Source organism: Triticum urartu, chromosome 6A (assembly GCF_056163025.1).
Source record: "Triticum urartu cultivar PI428250 chromosome 6A, HENAU_Tu73, whole genome shotgun sequence".
In the NCBI taxonomy this organism is placed as follows: Eukaryota; Viridiplantae; Streptophyta; class Magnoliopsida; order Poales; family Poaceae; genus Triticum; species Triticum urartu.
Window position 1 is genome coordinate 478620145 of NC_141878.1, and position 17828 is coordinate 478637972.

Consider the following 17828-nt stretch of genomic DNA (forward strand, 5'->3'; position numbering starts at 1 on the left):
CTGCTCTGAAAGGTATTTTTGCAACCAGTGTCAAAGTTTATATGAACTAGTATGCATTTGTGTTGCCCAAATGACTGATTGTCGCACATTGCGGCTGATAATTATTGTCTTTTCTCTTTTGCGTGGATGACTACGTCCTTCACAGTTTACACGCATCTAGAAGCTTTGCTCTCTCTCTCTCTCTCTCTTTTGGTGGAGAGTACAATAGAAATGTATGATCATACTATTACACTCACACAACTCGAATGGATCATGACTAATCTTGTAGCTGTACCTTGAGGGTGAAAGAGATTTAGCTTAGAACACAGGGCACACACTATCCGGGCCCAAGTCTACCCCTTTAGCAGTGGGGCATGAGGCCAGAGGACAGTGCTCGCCCGCCGTGCCCCACCAGTTGACTGTCCGGTTCTCCATGGTCAGTGTGAAGTACAGCAGCACCGCCATGAACGCGACGCCTGCATCGAGCGCGGCAGAGAGGATGTAGTTGTACCTCTGCCACCACTTCTTCCGGTACCGGAACACGAAGAAGTTGAAGATGGTGCCTATCAGCAGCCATGAGTTGTAATTCACGGCTGTCGCTGGTGGCATGTTGGCTGTAGCGCCGATGAGCACCGGCAGGTTTATCATCAGTATCCACCTCTGACTGGGGAATATCCTGTGGAAGATGTACACGATGACAGGGCCTGCTGCGCCGATGAGGAAGAACCAGTTGACGGCTTCGTAGTTACCATGTGGCCCGAAAATGCGCTTCGGGCCAACAAGGCCCCAGATGACCGATGCGTCAAAGAAGACACGGTCACCAGGGCATGTCCATGGGCTGTCTGGTGGCAGCAGTTGGTCCTGGCAGATGTTCTCGACAGAGCCAAGTAGCCACCATGCCACGCTGAGGTTGACAGTCCCGGCCACCAGTGTACCGGCAAACTGGATAAATACAGTGCACGAATGTCAGTAAATTTATCTTCCTACATGTCTCTCCTTTGTTTACAAGTTACAACTTGAGCAGATTTAGTGGTTTAATTACCTGAACAATGAACATTGATCTTGGAGGTATCTTCATGTAGTGTCCGAGCTTGAAATCTGAGAGGAATGCAACTGCCTGCGACATGCTCATGTAGCCGTACACCTTGAAGCAGACATTGGCGATGGGGTATCCAGGCATTATTAACCCCATGGCGTATTCAGTGATGACATTCAGGCCAGGAGTCTGTCCATCAAATTTGAAAGGCTTTTGGTCAGTTTTTCTTGTAGAGATCATGAAAGAGCAGGACAAATGGAGAAACAATTAAAATTCTGAAATAAACTTGCCTGGTTAGTGGTTGCAGTAATGATGCTTATGGGGAGCGTGAAGACGAAGGCCATGCCACAGGCGAAGAGGAGGCCCCACCATGGGAGCTGAACCTGGTCCTTTAGGACGGTGCAGAGGATGAGGGACACTGTCATCGACAATACCGTCAGGGAGTAGAACCACCACGCTGGTATGTCGTCGTACTTCCTCATCAGCTTTGTGTGGATGTCAGGCTCCTCCTGCTGCGAAGCACGGAACCGGTGGTAGATCTCCCTGTGCATTGGTGTCCAATTGCAGATGTGAATTTTCCATCTTTCAGTTCAAAAAACATATGTATTCAAAGCTGAGCTGTGTCAGTTTATTCACATACAGAGTTGAGAGCACTTACTTCCCGTAGAAGATGCCGACGTGCGTGATGGTGGAGGCAATGGTGGCGAAGCTGAGCCCATAAGAGAGTGCGAAGAAGGTGCTGAGGTTTATCCTTCCGAGCCTTGCATACGCCTCCGTGTCAAGCTGGAACTGCTGGTTCACAATGTCAGTGATCTGATATGCCGATCCGTTAGACATGAACAGGTGCGATGAGAATATGGGGAACGTCTTGGCGTTGTAGAGGTTCATCCCCCAGTACGCCGTGGGCACGAGCACATAAAGGAAGCAGAAGTAGCCGACGAAGATGTTGGCGGTGGCGAAGAAGGGTGAGATGAGCGGGCTGAAGAGGAAGGAGGAGACGGCGGACCAGTCGAGCGTGAAGGCCCCTAGGCCCAGGCCCTTCATGCCGGAGCCGAGCTGCTGCGCGGTCACGGACTTGGAGAAGACCCAGCACACCCATGAGATGGAGGTGAGCGCCGGGAAGAGGTAGCCCGGCACGACGTACCACGCGAAGCTGCAGATGAGCGCCACCAGGAAGAACTTGGAGCGGGAGATCTGCCGCGAGCCCTTGGTAGACTCCTCCTTCTCGTGCAGTGCCCTGGTACATACATAATACAAGGGTGGTGTTAGTGCCGATGCTATGCAGTGCAGAACTTTCACAGTTTTATGGATTCGAATTGTTGCCATGTAAAACGGATTGATCCATCAATCACCATTCATCAGTTCACCATTGATGGCAGTACTAGCCTATACATAAACGGCCTGATATATATAGTTTGCCGATATACAATACTTTTTCCCCATGAAAAGTGTGGATTACATCCAGCGATCTCTGGTCAGATAATAAGCCAGAACTGGAAGCACCGCACCTTGTTTACCATTTCATCGAAGTTTGAAGGCAATCACGGCTGTTTACCCCCTCTGCCTCGGAATGTAAGACGTTTTCCGACACTATTATAGTCTCAAAATGTAAGACGTTTCTTTGGTACTATCGTTTTACATTTTGAGATGGAGAGAGTAATAGTAACTAAGTCATCGTTGCATGACAACAGTACGACCGGATAACAATTGATTTGGTGGCCAGTTGGCCACCAAGGATCGCGGGCATGTGGGAGGATCGCGCCTTTTGTGGGCGCAACTTGGACCTGGACCTGGACCACGAAAATACAACACTAATCCATCCAGTTGCACGCAAATTTCAAACGCGCGTCGTACCTCCATCAAGGTGTCAATACTGTGCAGTGCAAGTTAGGCCTTCAGCCGTGGTCGCACCCTCCCCTCCCCGTGCGCGGCGCGGGGCGCGTTCACATCACGCCCTCGGCGTGCCGCCGATCCATCATACGACGACTTCCGAAGGCCGCCTTGGCCTACTCCCGAATCCGGGCGCATCGCAAGAAGAGCGATGCGTCTGTCCGGCGCTGACGAAGACAAAACACGCCCGTGCACCCAAGCGTCGCCCTCCAGTCGACTCGACGGACGGAATCTAAATCTGCTGACCGCTGAGACGTGCTCCCAACTGTCTCGAAAGCTACTGCTACTGCTGCCGCTAGTGTTTTCATTCGGTTTCTTCGAGCTGTTTTGGCAGCATGCACGGCCAGCTGATCATTAGTCTACGATAGGTTGACGACGGACCCAGCCCCCCACTGTTCCTGAATAACTATTTCTACTTGAACCAAGAGCAGGATGCCGCCGGAAATTTGGAATGATGCCGTTGAAGCGCAAGGCTGTCACTTGTCAGCGACTGGTGTTTTGGTGTATCTCAGTTCTGATGAAATTTTGGGGCTGATCCGAACCTCTAAGTGGGAAAAGAAACATGTATATCGGTGGAGGCAAGGAGGCTGGCGCCACATATTAAACGAGACGCCGACTAGATTCAGCCGTTCTGGTATCTGTCTGGGTGTGAATGGTAGGTGGGTTGCGGGTTGGTTTAGGGAAGAAAACTAGTGTCAATTGGCGTAAGATGGGGCCTTGTGCTACTAGATAGTATCAAAACGATACTCTTGTAGTGCATCATGGCAGGCAAAGGTGATGTGGCCTGTAGGGCCTGACTAGTGCGTTAATCATATCTGTCATCATAGTATCATGCAAGCACTGCATTGGTCCAAATCAAACCTCGACATCAACCTTTTCTTAGTGCCATTTGTGATTCACGTATTCTCAAAGCGCATAAAAAGGAAAAGACACGGGATTAGAATGGCATGTCATCTTTAATAATCCATACATGGTTGAAAGGCTGTTTGGTTATGCAAGGAAAAGCGTAGGATTATTCAAATAGGGTTTGAGAGGATGGAAATTTTCCTATTAAATCTGATACAAATGAATCCCACAAAAAATTTGTATGTATCACGATCATACAAATCAGACAACTAATGTACGGAAATTTCTTAATGATGAAGTTCCTCTAAAATTCCTTTGAAAATCTTTTGAACCGAAGTCACCCTTCGATAATTGGAGGGCGAGAACTCAGGACGTGGCACTACGATCAAATTTTCCTATATATTTCTGTTTTACTAATCAAATAAACCCTTGGAGTGGAGGAGAGTAAAACCTTTCCACCCATAACCTACCACGCTATAGCTTTCCACCCATGCGTGCGCCACAATCAGTATTCAGTCGGCCTAGATAACGCCTAACAAAGTTCCATGGACAAGCAACAGCGTGTTTGCATTTGCAATGCACTACAAGTACGTAGTCTAAAAAGCAAAACAAAACGTACCCTCGGTGCTCGGAAAGGCCAGACATAATCCAAGTGGCGCAACTAAGCACTATTTTTCTGCAAGAATGCATTGGACAACGTAATGGTCGTTTGGGTTTAAATCATCATCAGCAGCTTATCCATCCGCCGATCCAGCGGATGGATGCACTCCCATGTTCATGGTGGGGTCTTTCTTTCTGATCTTGCGTCAGTGTCGAGAGGGACAATGATAATCAAGAGGAAAAGGAAGGGGGGACATCGGACTGAAATGCATGTCAGTGTCTCGCGAGATGTAGTAATAGTACTAGTACTCATGCTCGTCAGATTTTCTCCTTAGTTATTTTCTCAATCGCCTTTTGTTTTCTTTACTGATGATGCCAGCCGGTTGGGTCAGATTCTGCAATCTGGAGCCAATCATACGCAGCATGCTGACGAGTGATAACACAGCAGCATACGCAACTTATTTCTAGGCCGTTCTATGTATCGGGTTCACCGAGAAACTGGGGAACAGTATATCACAAAATGTTAGTATGTTGTACCCCACGTAGGATAGGCGCCAAGTGGAAGTTGCAACCACCCGAGGACAAACCAACCAACCCGACGGAGCGCCAAGAAACGGGTGAAATTGTAGGGGAATTTTATGAGCGCAACGCCTTGTTCGCGGGTCACCGGAACGACGAATAAATCTAGTAGCATGCCAACCAGAATCGGAACAAATCGATGCATGTATGCGGCCATGCGGGCGGTAAGAAAATGCAGCAACGCAAGAAAGCAGCCGGACGAAGGGGAGGACAGAGGAGTAGAGGAGAGTAGAGTGGTGCTCACCGGAAGAGCGAGACCTGCACGAGCGTACTCGGCCACCACATGTGCGCCGGCTCCACCACGTACTTGCGCATCAGCCCCGCCCACCCGTACCCGAGCACCTAGATCCATTTGATTCCGAGATGCCAGGTGAGAAAATCGGGTAGAGTAGCAATGAAGCAGCTAGTAATTGATGCTCCTAGTCGGGAGAACAATGGAGGTCGCGGTGCGAGGGCGGTACCTGGGTGGTGGTGATGAGGAGCCAGGCGGCGATGAAGGAGATGGAGCGGCCGTAGAAGGCGCGGATGATGTCGACGATCATGACGGCGTAGGCGTTGCCGTTGCCGAAGGCGTAGCCGGCATTGGCGAAGATGGAGATGAGCACGTGCTCCTTCATGTTGAAGGGCCCCGGGTTGAGGCTCCACTCGCCGCCGCCGAGGGCCGCCGGCGCCCGGAACCTGCGGCGCGGCAGCACGCGCGCCAGGAAGTGGCCCATGGGCAGCGACGCCACCTGCACCGTGATCTGGGTCACGATCAGCGGCTCCGTCCGGTAGGAGAAGAACTGGTTGAGGAAGCTCATGAGCGCGCAGGAGAGCAGCCCGATGCTCCACATCCGGAACGTCCACACCGGCAGCGTCGGGTCGTCGCCGGGCGGGACGGTCAGCCGCACCTCCTCGATCGGGGACGTCTCCTCCTCCTCCTCCTCCCCCTTCCCGCCGGCGAGGCCCCGCTCGTCCGCCGCTATCTCACCCATTGCGCGTGAGGTGGTTTAATGGTGGCCAGGGCCGGGCGGCTTGGCTGTGGACTACGCGTGCTCTGCTGTGGCCTGGACCGGGGAGGGGAGGTGGCTTTGAGAGCAGAGGCACGCGCGCGCGTGTTTATATGGGCGCCGCGGTATGGTGGCTGGGGAGCGTCCCCGGCTGTGCGTGTTCTGTCCGGATTGTTTGGGACGTAGCGTGTCCTCATTATTTGCTGCTGCCACTTGAAGTTGTATACTGATTCCTGGATATACGTAAGACGGGAATCTTGATTTTTTTTTAAATCTGACAGGAATCTTGCTGTCCTACGTACGTATATGTATGTGAATCATTCTTTTTGGCGAATCCTTTTCGTTCAGGATACTTATACCCATATAATGGAGAGTTGTATCAAAGAAATAAAGGGCGATGCTACGCGTCCGCCTGCCGACGGATAAAATTAGAAGATTGGCCACCGCTTTGACCACTGGATAAAGTTGTAGATGGCCGTGTGATCAACCCACGTGATCCGTCATCTTTGCAACAAATGTGTTGTTGTAGTATCTTTTGCAAAAAAACAACCTTGAGGTAAAAGTCAACGGGGCACGGAAACCGAGGCTCGCCGGCGCGAGACTCGCCGGAGATGGCGGGGAAGGAGGCGGAACTCGCCGGAGATGACGGATCCGGGGTGGATCTCGCCGGATCCGGCCGAATTCCGGCGCGGGGCGGCGAAGGAGGTCGCCGGCGGGCGCGGGGCGACGCCGGGGACGACGGGGCGGCGGTCGGCGAGCTGGGTGGCGGCGTCCGGTGAACTGGGCGGCGGAGGAGGCAAGCAAGGCGGTGGGGTCTGGCGGCTGGGCGGCGGGGTCCCTCACGGGCGGCGGCGCCCGATCCGGGCCGGGAGGGCCTCCCGCGGGCCCTGCGGGCTTCGGCGGCGGCGGCGGCGGTGAAGTGGGGCGCGGCCCGGTGACGTGGCGCACAGTGATTGGGCGAGGGGACGGCGGCGGACGTGTCCGGCACGCGGAGGAAGGGGGAGACTAGGGTTTCGCCCGAATTTTTGGAGGAGTGCACATATTTATAGGTAGAGGGAGCTAGGAGAGTCCAAATGAGGTGCGGTTTTCGGCCACGCGTTCGTGATCGAACGCTCTAGATGATGAAGAGGGTCTTGGTGGGTTTTGGGCCAAATTGGAGGGGTGTTGGGCTGCAACACATACGAGGCCTTTTCGGTCCCTCGGTTAACCGTTGGAGTATCAAACGAAGTCCAAATGATACGAAACTTGACAAGCGGTCTACCGGTAGTAAACCAAGGCCACTTGGCAAGTCTCGGTCCAATCCGGAAATGTTTAATCCCCACACACGAAAGAAAGGTAGAAATGACCACCGGAGGAGAACGAAGCGCCGGAATGCAAAACGAACAACGGGGAAAATGCTCGAATGCATGAGATGAACACGTATGCAAATGCAATGCACATGATGACATGATATGAGATGCATGACAACGACAACAACACACTGAGACAAAAACCCGAACCCGAGAAAATAAAATAACTTAAGGCCGGAAACGGCAAGAGTTGGAGTACAAATTGGGAAAGTCATATCCGGGGTGTTACAACAGTCCACCACTACGAAAGGATCTCGTCCCGAGATCTAGGACTGAAAGAACGTCGGGTACTCAGAACGGAGGTGATCCTCGCGTTCCCAGGTAGCTTCACGGTCGGAATGGTGTGACCACTTGACTTTGAGAAATTTGATTGACTTGTTGCGAGTCTTGCGTTCAGTCTCTTCAAGAATAGCAACGGGGTGCTCACGATAGGAGAGATCTTCTTGGAGCTCAATGTCCTCGAAGTTGACGGTGCGGTCAGGAGTCTTGAAGCACTTTCGGAGCTGAGAGACATGGAACACATCATGAACATTTGCAAAGTTTGAAGAAAGCTCGAGTTCATAGGCGAGGTCGCCTCTCTTGCTGACAATCTTGAAAGGTCCCACGTATCTGGGGGCAAGCTTCCCTTTGATACCGAAGCGACGAGTACTTTTCATAGGAGAGACGCGGAGGTAAACATGATCTCCGATCTCGAAAGCCAAATCACGGTGCTTACTATCATAGTAGCTCTTCTGGCGGGATTGGGCTGCTTTGAGGTTATCTCGAATGACTTTGCACATTTTCTCTGCCTCTGTGATTAAGTCATTTCCCAAAAGCCGACGTTCACCGGTTTCAGACCAGTTGAGAGGGGTACGGCACTTCCTGCCATACAGAATTTTAAATGGGGCCTTGCCCGAACTTGCTTGAAAACTGTTGTTGTAGGAGAATTCAGCATAAGGAAGACAATCCTCCCACTTCATGCCGAAGGAGATCACACAAGCCCTGAGCATATCTTCAAGAATCTGATTGACACGCTCGACTTGACCGCTAGTTTGAGGATGGAAAGCTGTGCTGAAGCGGATGTTGGTGCCCATGGCCTTCTGAAAAGAATCCCAAAACTTGGAGGTAAAGATGCTGCCACGGTCTGAAGAGATCACTTGTGGAATACCGTGCAGAGAGACAATCCGAGAGGTATAGAGTTCCGCCAATTGAGCTGCAGTGATCGACTCTTTGATAGGCAGAAAGTGAGCCACTTTGGTTAGTTTGTCGATGACAACGAATATAGCATCATTGCCATGCTTGGACTTTGGAAACCCAATCACAAAGTTCATCTCAATGTGGTCAAACTTCCATTCTGGAATGGCAAGAGGTTGGAGGAGACCAGCTGGCCTTTGGTGTTCTGCCTTCACTCTTCTGCAGACATCACATTCATTCATGAATTGAGCAATCTCGCGCTTCATTCGAGTCCACCAATAAGCCTGCTTGAGGTCCTGATACATCTTCGTGCTCCCAGGGTGGATGGAGAGGAGAGAATTGTGAGCCTCATTCATGATCACTTTACGGAGGTCACCTTTGGGTACAACAATACGATCCTCGAAGAAGAGAGTGTCCTTGTTATCAAGGCGGTAACACTTGTACTTGGGTTGACTCTTGGCAACCCCAATCTTCACCTTTTTCACCATAGCATCAAGAAGCTGAGCTTGGCGAATCTGGTCTTACAAGGTAGGAGAGACTTGAAGGTTGGCGAGGAAACCTTGAGGAATAACTTGCAGATTAAGTTTGCGGAAAGCTTCACGAAGCTTGGGTTGATAAGGCTTGAGAATCAGACTATTGCAGTAAGCCTTTCTGCTCAATGCGTCAGCAATCACATTGGCCTTGCCTGGAGTATACTCGATACTCGGATTATACTCTTGAATCATTTCGACCCATCGAGTTTGCCTGAGGTTGAGATTAGGCTGAGTGAAGATGTACTTGAGACTCTTGTGATCAGTGAAAATGTCCACTTTTCTTCCCAATAAGAGATATCTCCAAGTCAAAAGAGCGTGCACAACTGCCGCCAACTCGAGATCATGAGTGGGGTAGTTCTTCTCATTGGGCTTCAATTGGCGAGAGGTATAAGCAACAACTTTCTTCTCTTGCATCAATACTGCGCCAAGACCTTGGAGAGAGGCATCACAAAAGACCTCATACAGTTTGGATTCATCAGGCGGAGTCAGAACTGGAGCAGTTATCAATTTCTCTTTCAAAGTGTTGAAAGCAATGTCACACTCCGGAGACCAAACGTACTTGACGTGCTTCTGGAGAAGATTTGAGAGAGGCTTCGCGATCTTAGAAAAGTTTTCAACGAATCTTCGACAGTAGCTTGCGAGACCGAGGAAGCTACGGAGTTGCTTCACGTTCTGAGGAGGTTCCCAATTCACAATTGCAGACACCTTCTCAGGATTTATCGCAATGCCCTTGGCAGAGATGATATGACCAAGATAAAGAACCTCATCGAGCCAAAATTCGCACTTGGAGAACTTGGCGTAGAACTGATGTTCCCTCAACTTATCGAGTACCAAACGCAAGTGCTTGGCATGATCTTCCTTGTTCTTCGAGAAAACCAGAATGTCGTCGAGATAGACCAAAACAAAGTCATTGGTGTAGGCGTTGAAGATGAAGTTCATCATGCGAGAGAACATCGGAGGAGCGTTGACGAGGCCAAAAGACATGACAGTGTATTCATATGAACCATAGCTTGTCCTGAAAGCCGTCTTGGGAATATCTTGTTCACGGATTCGAATCTGATGATAACCCATACGGAGATCAAGTTTGGAGAATACTTGGGCACCTTTGAGTTGTTCGAACAGCTCGTTGATGTTGGGAAGTGGGTATTTGTTCTTTATGGTCTTCTTGTTCAATGGGCGGTAGTCAACACAAAGTCGGTCCGTTCCATCCTTCTTCTTCACAAAAAGAACACCACAACCCCACGGAGAAGAACTAGGCCGGATGAGACCCATTCTCTCTTGAATATCGAGTTGCTTCTTCAGCTCCTTCAACTCTTCAGGTCCGAGCTTGTAAGGACGCTTGCACACAGGTTCCGTGCCAGGCTCAAGATCAATAACGAATTCAACTGGCTGGTGCGAAGGCATTCCTGGAAGCTCTTCTGGAAAGACGTCTTGATATTCGCAAACGACTGGAATTTGCGAGATGGCATCGAGTTCACCCTTCTCATTGAGAGAAAACAGACGGATGGTATCATCATGAGCGGCAAACACAATTACATCCTCAGACGAATGAGTCAATTGAATCTGCCTGGCTGCACAATCAAGATGTGCCTTGTGCTTAGAAAGCCAATCCATCCCGAGAATAAGATCAATATCCGAGTTACCAAGGATCATTGGAGAAGCCAGAAACTTGAAATGACCCATCGAGATAGAAATATCCGGAACCTCGTAGTTAGCGAGCAAACATCTACCCGGAGAGACAACTGCTAATGGCTTATGCATAACTTGAGAAAACCACCCATGCTTAGATGAAAACGGTCTCGAGATGAAACAATGCGATGCACCCGTGTCAAAAAGAACTTTTGTGGGAACATCGTTAACAGGAAGGTTACCCATGATGACATCTGATGAATCCTCTGCCTGAGCTGCATTCACCATATTGACCTTGGCGTACTTGGGGTTATGCTTGACCACAGCTGTACTTGCCGATCTGACAGGAGGAGGAGGAGGAAGACGCCTCTGGTTGAAACACTTGTTGGCATAGTGACCCTTCTGTTGGCACTTGTTGCACGTGACCTCTGAAAGCGGACGGTGGTACGGAGCACTCGATCTTGGAGGTTGAGACGAAGTCTTGTTCTGAAAGCCAGGGTTGGGTGGGTGGAAGATCCACTGCCACCTTTGCTCTTCTGCTGATACGGCTGACGGAACGGAGGAGGAGGAAGCCAATACTTCTGCTGCTTGGCCACTTGAGTAGAGGAAGAAGGAGCAGCATCTCTGACTCGCTTCTTGGAAGCATCACACCTCAATTGAGCGGCCTCTTGCTTCAACATGAACATATGTTATCAAGTGTTTCATGGCCTCTTGCCTCATGGCCCGACTACGGCGCCAAAATAAAAGATAACCCAATATGCGACACGGCCCCGATGACCCCCAACTGGGCACCACTACTGATCATCAGGAAAGGAAACATAGTATCATTGAGAGTCCTCGTCGAACTCCCACTTGAGCTCAAATGCGTCACCTGGAGCGGAATCAGCAGGCCCTGCATCTGGTGTAATAGTAATCTGTGAGCCACAGGGACTCAGCAATCTCGCACCCTCGTGATCAAGACTATTTAAGCTTATAGGTAAGGCAAGGTAAATATATGTGGAGCTGCAGCAAGCGACTAGCATATATGGTGGCTATCCTGTTCGCAAAAGAGAGCGAGAAGAGAAGGCAAAGCGCGAGCGAGAAACTAGAGGACAACCTGCGCAAACATTACTCCAACACCGTGTCCACTTCCCGGACTCCGCCGAGAAGAGGCCATCACGGTAACACACTCAGTTGATTCATTTTAATTAAATTAAGGTTCAAGTTATCTACAACCGGACATTAACAAATTCCCATCTGCCCATAACCGCGGGCATGGCTTTCAAAAGTTCAAATCCCTGCAGGGGAGTCCCAACTTAGCCCATGACAAGCTCTCATGGTCAACGAAGGAATAGACCTCCTCCCGAGACGTTCCGATCAGACTCGGTACCTCGGTTCTTCAAGACACTTCGACAGGTTAAAACAAGACCAGCAACACCGCCCGAATGTGCCGACAAATCCCGATAGGAGCTGCACATATCTCGTTCTCAGGGCACACTCAGATGAGCTCTCCATACAACTAAAACCAAACCTCGAGTTTCCCCGAGGGGGCGCTGCACAGGACTCTAGTTTGGACCAACACTCAGAGGAGCACTGGCCCAGGGGGGGCTAAAATAAGATGACCCTCGGGCTCCAGAAACCCAAGGGAAAAGAGGCTAGGTGGCAAAAGGTAAAACCAAGGTTGGGCATTGCTGGAAAAGCTTTAATCAAGGCGAACTATCAAGGGGTTCCCATTATAACCCAACCGCGTAAGGAACGCAAAATCCGGGAACATAACACCGATATGACGGAAACTAGGGCGGCAAGAGTGGAACAAAACACTAGGAGAGAGGCCAAGCCTTCCACCCTTTACCAAGTATATAGATGCATTAAGATAACAAGATAAAATAATGATATCCCAACAAGTAAATGAATGTTCTAACAAGGAACGGTCTCCAATCTTCACCTGCAATTAGCAACGCTATAAAAGGGGCTGAGCAAAGCGGTAACATAGCCAATCAACAGTTTGCTAGGACATGGTGGGTTAGAGGTTTGACATGGCAATTTGGGAGGCTTGAAAGCAAGTGGTAGGCATCGTAGCATTGGCATAGCAAAAGAGTGGGCATCTACCAAAGCAAAGATAGTAGTGATTTCGAGGGTATGATCGTCTTGCCTGCAAAGTTGTCAGAGTTGACTGGATCCTCGAAAGCAAACTCAACGGGCTCTTCATTAGCGAACTCGTCTCCCGGCTCTACCCAAACAAGACAAACAAGCAACAAGGATACAATCAACCACGTGCAAGGATCAGACAATATGATGCAAGGATGGTATGCTATGGGGGATGCGATGCGGGATGCATATGCAAGATTTGACAAGGGATGCATGAACCTGGCCTCAACTTGGAAATCCAAGTGTGCCACTGGAAAGATGAGATGAAATCGCTTGAAAAGCATATAAAGAACGTCGGAATCGGAGTTACGGTTTGGAAATGGCAAGCAATTTAAATATGACCACGTTCTGCGATTTACAGCAAGTCGCCATCTAAATGCAACAAGATGAACATGGTACAGCACCCAAACATGGCAACAAAATACATGGCAGGGATGCATTCATGATGCTTAACAAAAGTCTAGCACAGAGCTACGGCCAATTCATCCATTAACAGGTTCAAACAAGCATGGCAAAAATGCATATGGTAAACAGATCTCAGACTTAGTGAAATTAACACTTGTCTGGAATTTCAGATCAGATAGCACTCTTCGGAGCAGCAAAACTACATGCTACAGGACCTGAACATGGCAAAGTAAAGCATGGCATCGAGCTACTCAAAGAGATTAACAAAAGTCCTTTAGTGACCTTGAGCCAAAAGGGGAAAAAAATACAATTGCAAGCATGTGAACATGGCAAAAACATAATCAGTTCTCAGACTTAGTGAAAAACTGGAGCATGCTAAAACAGATATCAAGTAGGCATGTTTACGAGCTCGATGCACTCACTACGGAGCAAGTCATGATAATCTAAGCATACACCATCAAGAATACACAAAATTCAAGCTAGACATGGCAAGAACAATAGCATAGCATGCACGGATCAACTACAACATCCTCGGCAAAATCGCTAACAAGTAGACAATCTGCCCAGATTCACGAAGTAGCAAAAGTAGAGCTCGATTGACTCAAGCTAGGTTGCTCCATAATTGCAAACAAAGACATGGATGGATAGAGCACTACAATATTAACAAAACATCCTTACTGATCATCCTCAAAAGAGCCACGGATCACTAGGAAACAACATGAACATATGGAAACATGAGATAAACAGGTCAAGGACTTAGTGGAATTGCTAAGTCCCTGAAATCAGCATTACCAAGTGCCTCACTTTGCAAGCTTGTACTAGTCACCACACACATCACAAAAATACATGGGTTGCACCTCTGGAAAGATGGTAAAACCCTTAACAAAACACATGTAGAGCTCATGGTCATAGCATGCACACAATAATCATGGAAAAAATGACAAATCTCTAAATGGAGTAGCAGATCTGACAATTAACTCAAGTAGCACTCTTCTAACAGCATTTCGGGCATCAAGATGAACTCAAATGAAAATGATGCAATGGAATGAAATGATGTGCTCTCTGAGATGAACATTTTGATATGCTATATGCCAAAAACGGAGCTATGGATGCGGAGTTACGATGCGATGAACAAGGGCATATAAACTGCAGACTTGGGAAAAAACAAGGGGTCAACCCTAGGGTTTCCAGATCCAGATCGGATCTCGCCGGAGCACGCAAAACGAAGATGGCCGGAGTCGGTGCCGGAGCTCGCCGGAGCACGGAGGAGAAGCTGGGGCCAGCCGGATCTCGCCGGATCCGGGCCGGGGCGGCGCTAGGGCGACGACGGCGGTGAGAGGCGCCGGCGGGGGCGCGCTGCGGCGCGGTGGCGGCGGCCGGAGCAGTGGCCGGGCGAGGCGGCGGCGTCGACGGGGCCTGCCGGCGTCAGGGAAGGCAGGCGCGGGCGGCGGACGGCAACGGGCGGCGGGGCGCGACGATGTGGGCCGGGAGGGCTCTCCCCGGGCCCAGGCGGGCCCGCGCGGCGGCGAAGTGGGCACCGGGTGGCGGCGTATCAGGTGGTGACACGTGGTGGCGGCGGGGTGGAACTGGACATGTCCGTCGGCGGTTTTTTTGTCCGGCGGCGGCGGATGGAATGGATCTAGGGTTTCAGGGGGAAGGAGAAGGAGAATTTCGGAGGGGTCTTTATATAGGCATAGAGGGAGCTAGGAGTGTCCAAATGAGGTGCGGTTTTTGGCCACGCGATCGTGATCGAACGCTCTAGATGATGGAGAGGGTTTTGGTGGGTTTGGGCCAAATTGGAGGGGTGTTGGGCTGCAACACACACGAGGCCTTTTCGGTCCCTCGGTTAACCGTTGGAGTATCAAACGAAGTCCAAATGATACGAAACTTGAAAGGCGGTCTACCAGTAGTAAACCAAGGCCGCTTGGCAAGTCTCGGTCCAATCCGGAAATGTTTAATCCCCACAAACGAAAGAAAGCTAGAAATGACCACCGGAGGAGAACGAAGCGCCGGAATGCAAAACGGACAACGGGGAAAATGCTCGAATGCATGAGATGAACACGTATGCAAATGCAATGCACATGATGACATGATATGAGATGCATGCCAACGATAACAACACACAGAGACAAAAAACCCAAAGCCGAGAAAATAAAATAACTAAACGCCGAAAACGGCAAGAGTTGGAGTACAAATTGGGAAAGTCATATCCGGGGTGTTATAGAGAGAGAGAGGGCAAATAAAACGGCAAGGGTGAAGTGGGGGGAGAGGAAAACGAGAGGCAAATGGCAAATAATGTAGTGCGGGAGATAAGGGTATGTGATGGGTACTTCGTATGTTGACTTTTGCGTAGACCTTCCCGGCAACGGCGCCAGAAATCCTTCTTGCTACCTCTTTTAGCATTGCGTTGGTTTTCCCCGAAGAGGAAGGGATGATGCAACAAAGTAGCGTAAGTATTTCCCTCAGTTTTTGAGAACCAAGGTATCAATCCAGTAGGAGGCTATGCACGAGTCCCTCGCACCTACAGAAAACAAATAAATCCTCGCAACCAATGCAAATAGGGGTTGTCATTCCCTATAGGGCCACTTACGAGAGCGAGATCTGATAGATATGATAAGATAATATTTTTGGTATTTTTATGATAAAGATGCAAAGTAAAATAAAGGCAAAGTAAATATAAAAGTAAATAACTAAGTAGTAGGAGATTGATATGATAAAGATAGACCCAGGGGCCATAGGTTTCACTAGTGGCTTCTCTCGAGAGCATAAGTATTCTACGGTGGGTGAACAAATTACTGTTGAGCAATTAACAGAATTGAGCATAGTTATGAGAATATCTAGGTATGATCATGTATATAGGCATCACGTCCGAGACAAGTAGACCGACTCCTGCCTGCATCTACTACTATTACTCCACTCATCGACCGCTATCCAGCATGCATCTAGAGTATTAAGTTAACAACAGAGTAACGCCTTAAGCAAGATGACATCATGTAGAGGGATAGACTCATGCAATATGAAGAAAACCCCATCTTGTTATCCTCGATGGCAACAATACAATACGTGCCTTGCTGCCCTTACTGTCACCGGGAAAGGACACTGCAAGATTGAACCCAAAGCTAAGCACTTCTCCCATTGCAAGAAAGATCAATCTAGTAGGCCAAACCAAACTGATAATTCGAAGATACTTGCAAAGATAACCAATCATACATAAAAGAATTCAGAGAAGATTCAAATATTATTCATAGATAGACTTGATCATAAACCCACAATTCATCGGTCTCAACAAACACACCGCAAAAAGAAGATTACGTCGAATAGATCTCCACAAGAGAGGGGGAGAACATTGTATTGAGATCCAAAAAGAGAGAAGAAGCCATCTAGCTACTAACTATGGACCCGTAGGTCTGAAGTAAACTACTCACACTTCATCGGAGAGGCTATGGTGTTGATGTAGAAGCCCTCCGTGACCGATGCCCCCTCCAGCGGAGCTCCAGAACAAGCCCCAAGATGGGATCTCGTGGATACAGAAAGTTACGGCAGTGGAATTAGGGTTTTGGCTCTGTATCTGATCGTTTGAGGGTACGTGGGTATATATAGGAGGAAGAAGTACGTCGGTGCAGCAACAGGGGCCCCACGAGTGTGGAGGGCGCGCCTGGGGGGGGGGGTAGGTGCGCCCCCTACCTCGTGGCCTCCTGTTACGTGGCTTGCCGTAGGGTCCAAGTCTCCTGAGTTGTATTCGATGAGAAAATCACGTTCCCGAAGGTTTCATTCCGTTTGGACTCCGTTTGATATTCCTTTTCTTCGAAACCCTAAAATAGGCAAAAACAAGAATTCCGGGCTGGGCCTCCGGTTAATAGGTTAGTCCCAAAAATAATATAAAAGTGGATAATAAAGCCCAATAATGTCCAAAACAGTAGATAATATAGCATGGAGCAATCAAAAATTATAGATACGTTGGAGACGTATCAAGGTCGCATGGGTCTGTCGTGTGAGGGGCGCCCTCGCGATCCACTTCGAGTACGACGGCGCCTCCACGCTTTTCTTCAAGGCCTTCGATGCCGAGGGCCGTCGCCTGGATTGCTGATCTGGAGAAGAACGCGAGGCTGATGCACGCTCCGCTCGCGACCACTCCAGCAGCAGCCTTGGGAGTCTAGCAGTTCTCCTGAGCTCTACGAGACTCTGGAGACGAGCGACGATAGCTACGTCCCCCCGAGCTCTCGCCGTGCTCGAAGCAGGGCTGCGGCGTCCGGCCGCCACCACTGATCTGGATGGGGTTGGCGCCGGCCTCCCGTGGCCCACTGTTGATGATGGCGTCCGCCATGGGAGGATGTAGATAGGATCCCCCTTAGCATCAGCTTTTGTTCCCTACGAAGAATCATGAATCACCCCATGGGGGCATGTAAGGATCTGTAATGCCTTTGTACTTATCTTCCTTGTTATGAAGATTTGATGAACGCGTGTCCCGTTAAGGCTTGATCCCCCCTTTCTTTCCTCGCGATAGCTTGTTGCTCTATGCTGATAGGTCCCGGTCCCAAGGCGGCTACATCCGTCGCTGGTATGCCAGGTCGCGATGCCGTGGTCAAGGCCAGGAGGTGCATGGCCCGAGGTCCAGTAAGAGCCCCTGAGGCGCGATGCTCAGGAGGCCCCCCTTAGTGCCCAAGCGACCATGGTAAGGAAATAAAGGAAGATG

The 17828-nt window shown here is 49.7% G+C and overlaps 1 protein-coding gene across 1 annotated transcript; it reads right to left on the reverse strand.

Annotated features, from left to right (window-relative positions):
* Nucleotides 1–75: 75 nt before the first annotated feature.
* Nucleotides 76–6011, reverse strand: LOC125514246 (oligopeptide transporter 4). The gene is made up of 6 exons (XM_048679539.2): nucleotides 5392–6011; nucleotides 5175–5272; nucleotides 1674–2252; nucleotides 1306–1558; nucleotides 1022–1204; nucleotides 76–921 (listed from the first exon to the last, which is right to left on the reverse strand). The coding sequence occupies exons 1-6, from the start codon at nucleotides 5902–5904 to the stop codon at nucleotides 298–300; spliced, it is 2250 nt and encodes a 749-aa protein (XP_048535496.1). The 5' UTR covers nucleotides 5905–6011; the 3' UTR covers nucleotides 76–297.
* Between the last annotated feature and the right edge of the window lie 11817 nt (nucleotides 6012–17828).